The sequence below is a fragment of the Rosa chinensis genome, chromosome 7 (assembly GCF_002994745.2).
Source record: "Rosa chinensis cultivar Old Blush chromosome 7, RchiOBHm-V2, whole genome shotgun sequence".
Taxonomy (NCBI): Eukaryota; Viridiplantae; Streptophyta; class Magnoliopsida; order Rosales; family Rosaceae; genus Rosa; species Rosa chinensis.
Window position 1 is genome coordinate 1,551,354 of NC_037094.1, and position 6,219 is coordinate 1,557,572.

General features: G+C 36.6%; 1 protein-coding gene across 1 annotated transcript; it reads right to left on the reverse strand.

Annotated features, from left to right (window-relative positions):
- Positions 1–182: 182 nt before the first annotated feature.
- On the reverse strand, positions 183–3,217 carry LOC112180130 (protein DETOXIFICATION 16). The gene is made up of 8 exons (XM_024318633.2): positions 2,819–3,217; positions 1,896–2,440; positions 1,610–1,696; positions 1,434–1,490; positions 1,114–1,352; positions 901–1,019; positions 723–809; positions 183–627 (listed from the first exon to the last, which is right to left on the reverse strand). Exons 1-8 carry the CDS (start codon positions 3,110–3,112, stop codon positions 568–570), a joined length of 1,488 nt encoding a protein of 495 aa, XP_024174401.1. The 5' UTR covers positions 3,113–3,217; the 3' UTR covers positions 183–567.
- Positions 3,218–6,219: the final 3,002 nt, after the last annotated feature.

Sequence of the window (6,219 nt, forward strand, 5' to 3'; positions counted from 1 at the left end):
GATTAGGATTAATCCCAAATATAAAGCAAAACGTTGAGTAAGAATGGTGCAAATAATATTCTGTTCTTGTGCTTTGTTTTTCTTGTTCAAATAGTCAAGGTATTAGATTCATTCTTTGTGATATTTACTAATACCACCCTCCCTAATCCTTTGGTAGAAATAGCAAGCAATCGAAGTTCTGATTGAGTAAGTAGATGTTCAATCTGTTTCCCAAGCTTAATCTTCATCCCCATATGAGTTGAAGTTCTTAGAATAAAATAAGAGAAATACATCACATAAAAAGGATGTTTTATTATTTCTAGGTTTTATTCGGTGAATCTCTGTAAGAAACCAGCCTAATAAAGCTTCAGTAAGAATTTCCCAAACACCTCAAATCGGGGCATGACACTCTGAGCTGCATCTTCAAGTCTCACACTCCGAGGATTTTGGTAATAAAGAACACACAGCTTGAGGATAATGAGTTGCAGGGTTGCACCCACTACTGTTATGATACCATCTTTATTTTCTCCAGTGTGTTCTTATTAAGTGTTCATGTAATTCTAATTGTCGATCAGTCATTATTCAGCTTCATGAAACTATGTCAACCGGAACTGTCGAGTCATATACTCTTTCTGTAGCTTGTTTTGCCTGACAAATACAAAATTTAGATTGAAAAAGTACACATGAAGAAGAGGAGGAAAAATGATGACTTATGTATGGAATAAAGATGGCAAGAATCTGACCTCTTTCTCCCAGTTGGTTCGTATGGTTATAGTAAGAAGTGACAACACTTGCACAATGAGTGCACATATGATTCCTAGCCAGAGCCCCTATTCAAAACAATTTAACAAACAAGCTTATAACAAGGAAACAAATTAAGGAAGATCGAAAGAAGAAGCAATTTTCCTAAATTTTCTTTACCTTTCCGCCAATGTGCAAGATAAATGCCATTAAAACAGCCAATGGAATTCCAACCAAATAATATGATCCAAGATTGACAAATGCTCCAATCTTCTGCCACCCACATCCTCTTGCAGTGCCTGAAAATGTTATAAACACATAAATATACTAATGGAATTGACTTGTGTTTATTTTAATTTTAATTTTCAGGGTATTAGAAAAAGTAGGAATGACCTGAAAGAACACACTGGAGACCATCCAAGAAGTTGGATGTAGCAAGTATTGGCATCATGGTTGCCAGATAATCGATCACTTCTGTTTCATTGCTATAAGCATATCCCCAGAAGTTGCGTATTAGTATCAGGACTAATCCCACCAATAAACCCTCAGTGATGGCCATGACTAAGACCACGCATACTGATAACCGTGCTGTTTTTGGATGCCCTGCTCCTAATTCATTCGAGACTCGAGTGCTGCAAATCATACAAAATGTTTGAGCTTATAAAGGATTGTTGACTTTAAAACTACAAACGCATCATACGAGCACAACTAACCTCACAGCAGAACTGAGTCCGAAAGGGATCATCCAAACCATTGCTGCTGTATTAAGACTGCAAATGGGTATATTTTGATAAGTAGTAACATTAATAAGTGCAGAATGTAAAGCACAAAACAATTACAAAAAATAAAAATAAAAATAAAGAATAAATCATCACAGTTAGTAACTAACCTGATAGAAAGCACTGAGGTTTCCAACTCTGGATTAGGAAGAAGACCAGATAGAAGAACAATCAATTCAAACGACCACATTTCCAAGCTGTTAAAATTCATGGTCAACTGCTTTAGGATCTTAGACACTCAAACTACAAATCATAGTATGATAAATAAAACCTGCACTTTTTTATGTATATTTACCTCTCAGTCAAGAAAACAAGTAACATAAAAGAAACTATAGATAAATCTTAACTCTTAGTAGCAACTAGTAACCTTCTGAAATATTAAGAAGTTTAAATTACCAGACCATGACAGCCGACGGAATAGCGAGTCTAAGAAATGTAACAACATTTTGAAAGGCCTCCTTCGAAAGGCCTGTCCAAGTTTTTGCACATGATGAAGAGAACCTGACATAAAGCACCAAAAGTAGCACATTGATCCAATAAGAGATGGAATTAGCCAGTGCAGCTCCCCTGCCTCCAAGTCCAGAATTAAACACAAGAAGCCAACAGATAGGGATATGCAGTAAAGTAGTGATTCCAGAGCTCAGCATCATTGGAAATACAATATTTTGAGTCTGTAAGAATCTCACGAGACACTGAAGAAGTGCATAGGCAAAAAGGGAAGGGATATTGAAACGTGCAAACTTTCCAGCTTCGGTAGATATGTCAACATCTTGGCCTAGAGCTATTAAGATGATTCTTGTGTTGGCGGAAATGATAGCAAGGGGTATGCACACAAGTAAAAGAACAAACATTGCTCTCTGCATGTGTATGCCCATCATATGATATTGCTTTGCACCATAGCACTGCCCAGATAAAGTATCCAATGCACTCGACATTCCCATCTATTAAATTAAAAACCACAATTATTATAAGAGATTTATAAACACTTCAAATTGTAACTAGTACTTAGAAGGAAATTTCACTATCCCATAGCATATATATTCTACTAAAAATTTGAGTTATGCTAACAATTTTTGTTATGTTTCACAAAAATTCTGGAAAACAATATCTAACAATAATCTTCAACTGAGCGGCTATTAATATCTTGAGGCAAGCGTGTGTTACTCTTTTCCTTTGAGGCCACATTAGCCTCAGCTTGAATTAAAATTATCAATGAATTTCTATTCTGAATTAAACAGAAATAGACTTTGTTGCAACAATCAGACTAAGTAACCATATGCTCAAAATTAATAATCAGAGAAGAGGACTAGTTAACTTGCCAGCAAGCTGAAACCGGTGACTGATGTGAAGGAAAGCGCCATGGTAGCACCGGATAGAGACAACTCACCAAGATGACCTACAAACATGACAGCTATTATCTGTATAGAGTACTGTAATATACTCACAGATATAAGAGGCCCTGCTAGCCATAACTGCTTCTTCACTTCTTCTACAACTTCCTCTTTCTTGAACCACTTCTCATGGCTCCTCTCTTCTTCTAATATAACTCCATCTTCTTCACGAACTGGAATCAATGGTGAGCTCAAGGATGGTTTGTTGTCTTCTCTCTCCATTTTTCAGAAACAGAGAGAGATGGAGAGTGTGTGATAGAGGGAGAGAAGATTGTGGCTTATGTAAGAGTTGAAGGCCTTGCTAAAAAGATGTAACCAGACAAATGGCCATGGGTCCGTATAATGACTATAATGGCCTCACTGATTGCATTATATAACTATACTAGAGTTTTTTTCGCACGTGACTCTGACTTTATGAGGAAAAAGACAAAGGGTGCGTGGCGGTTTCATATGTCATTTGTAATTTTGAATTCAACAAGACAAAGAAAAGCATGTGTTGTTTTGCAGCAGAAACACAGAGATTGCTTCCCATGTTTCTTGAACCCCAAGCCAGATAGCAACACGTACAATCTCAATTTTTTTGTGATTCCTTGACTTAATATAATCTTGATTACTAAAAGCCACATTCATTAATTCTTCAAATCATTCCAACGAAATGAGCCTTAAGAAAGCTTTCTGCTAATCCATTATTCTAGGATCCTTCCTGGTAGGACTGAAGAGGTAGTAGTGGTTATCAAACATCTTACGTCTTGTGTTCAATCATTGACTACAATTTTTAGCCAAAAATAAGTAAGAAAAAAACAGAATTGTATATCTGAACTGAAGTGGTTCCTATCAGTGCCGGCCCTGAGGCTAGGCGAAGCAGGCCCAAGCCTAAGGCCTCATATTTTAGGGGCCTCAAAAAATTTTATTATGTAGGCCTGCAGATAAAAAAAAAAAAATCAATCTAAACCACTTTGTGTCTTCGTACACACAACATGACCCTCTGTTTTCAATACTTCCATAGTTCCATCAGATTGAGACGCAAAGCAGCAGAGAGGAGATGATTTTAGGCTCCAGAAATAAGAGAAGCTTTGATTCACTTGGTGAATGGTAAAGAAGATGTCAAGACAAAAAGTGATGCTGAGACTTTAGCAACATATAATCTTCAGAATTTTGAGTTCTTGTTCGGTATGATTATATGGTATGAATTGTTACATGCTGTTAACAATGTCAGCAAAGTTCTGCAAACTGAAGATATGCATGTTGATACTGCCATCAAAGAATTGGAACGTCTTCTTTCCTTTCTTCAAAAGTTTAGAGAAATTGGATTTGAGGAGTCCTTGATTGAAGCTAAAGAGATTGCAAGTGAGATGGGGATTGAACCGGTATTCATGGAAAAACGGACAATTCACAAAAAGAGACAATTTGGTGAAAGCTTTAGCGAAGCAGTGACACAATTAGCTGCAGAATCCTTTAAAGTCAACTATTTTCTCTACATAGTTGATCAAGCTATTTCTTTATTCAAAACCAGGTTAGCACAATTTCATTCAAATTTAATATAATCAGTCAATGAGCATGATGTTTTGAGCAAGCTGATGATCATGTAACTGGTCACGTAACTGACCATGTCACTGACCAAGTAACTGGTCATGTAACTGGTCACGTAACTGACCATCTAACTGACCATGTCACTGACCAAGTAACTGGTCATGTAACTGGTCACGTAACTGACCATGTAACTGACCATGTAACTGACCATGTCACTGACCAAGTAACTGTAACTGGTCATGTAACTGGTCAAGTAACTGACCATGTCACTGACCAAGTAACTGGTCATGTAACTGGTCACGTAACTGACCATCTAACTGACCATGTCACTGACCAAGTAACTGGTCATGTAACTGGTCACGTAACTGACCATCTAACTGACCATGTCACTGACCAAGTAACTGGTCACGTAACTGACCATGTCACTGACCAAGTAACTGTAACTGGTCATGTAACTGGTCAAGTAATTGACCATGTCACTGACTAAGTAACTGTAACTGGTCATGTTACTGGTCACATAACTGACCATGTCACTGACCAAGTAACTGTAACTGGTCACGTAACTGACCATGTCACTGACCAAGTAACTGTGAGCACACTCTTGTATTACAAGATCATAGCTGTGAGTTTCTTCAAATTGAACAACTCTGTACCTACCACTTGATTTATTCAACTTAATGATATCTAAGCAGATTATAGCAAAAAGAATCCAAGCAGAGAAGCCGTTGTTTTGGGTGTGACATGTTTATATAGTTTATTGAACTTCATCTTCTTCTTTTTTTCTAAACCAGGTTTGAGCAATTTAAGACTTTTGAAGAGAATTTTGGGCTTTTGTTTGATTTGGACAAGTTAAGGTCTGCAGATAGAGATAGTTTGAAGAGTTTTTGTGCTAACCTTACAAATTTATTGAAGCATGGCAAGATTTCTGATCTTAATGAAGATGATCTATATCATGACTTACGAATGTTGAGTGAAGATTTACCCAATGAAACAAAAAGAGCTATTGATGTGTTGAATTATATAAAAGAAGTTGATGGCTGTTATCCAAATGCTTGGATTGCTTATAGGATTTTGATAACTATATCAGTCACAGTTGCCTCTGCAGAAAGAAGTTTTTCAAAGTTGAAATTGATCAAATCTTACCTTCGGTCTACTATGTCACAAGAGAGATTGAGTGGTTTGGCTATGATATCTATTGAAAAAGATATTGTTGGAAAACTTGATTATGTAAATTTGATTAGTACCTTTGCATCTAAAAATGCAAGACGAGTCATATTTCAGTGATACTTTGAAATTGGGATATTGTTTTCTTTTGTAATGTTTGAGCATTTATTTTGGGGCCTCAAATTTTTTCCAGCCTTGAGCCTCTAAACTCACAGGGCCGGCCCTGGTTCCTATCCAATAACAAAAGATACTCTCGTGCATGTATCTATTTTTCACAGCTGGGGATTCAATTAAATTCATTATAGCAAAGAAATCAAACTAAGCAATTTATGAAATTCAAGTCTCCTGGACAACACACTGCATGTTTTCGTTAGCAGGATACACAGAAAAGCACCAACACACCACAGAGCCAAAACAAAACCACAAATAAGAAGAGCTCATACTTAAACACGCTCTTAATTTGATGGCAGAACTTATTTTTCCCAAAAAAAAAAAAAACAAAAAGAACAATGATGGAGTTTTTGGACAAAGTGAGTGACATATATGGCACACTGACATGTGAAAAGTATCAATCACAATCCTTGTAGCTGGATTGGAAAAACTTGACAGGAAATCTTTTATAAAAGAATGGTATT

What these genes read in the sequence shown, in the direction of transcription:
- LOC112180130 (XM_024318633.2), bottom strand. Translation starts at nt 3,112, where the DNA reads ATGGAGAGAGAAGACAACAAACCATCCTTGAGCTCACCATTGATTCCA. An exon ending in TCACCGGTTTCAGCTTGCTG is followed by an intron (nt 2,441 to 2,818) that starts GCAAGTTAACTA and finishes TTAATTTAATAG; the next exon opens with ATGGGAATGTCGAGTGCATT. An exon ending in ACCTCAGTGCTTTCTATCAG is followed by an intron (nt 1,491 to 1,609) that starts GTTAGTTACTAA and finishes ACCCATTTGCAG; the next exon opens with TCTTAATACAGCAGCAATGG.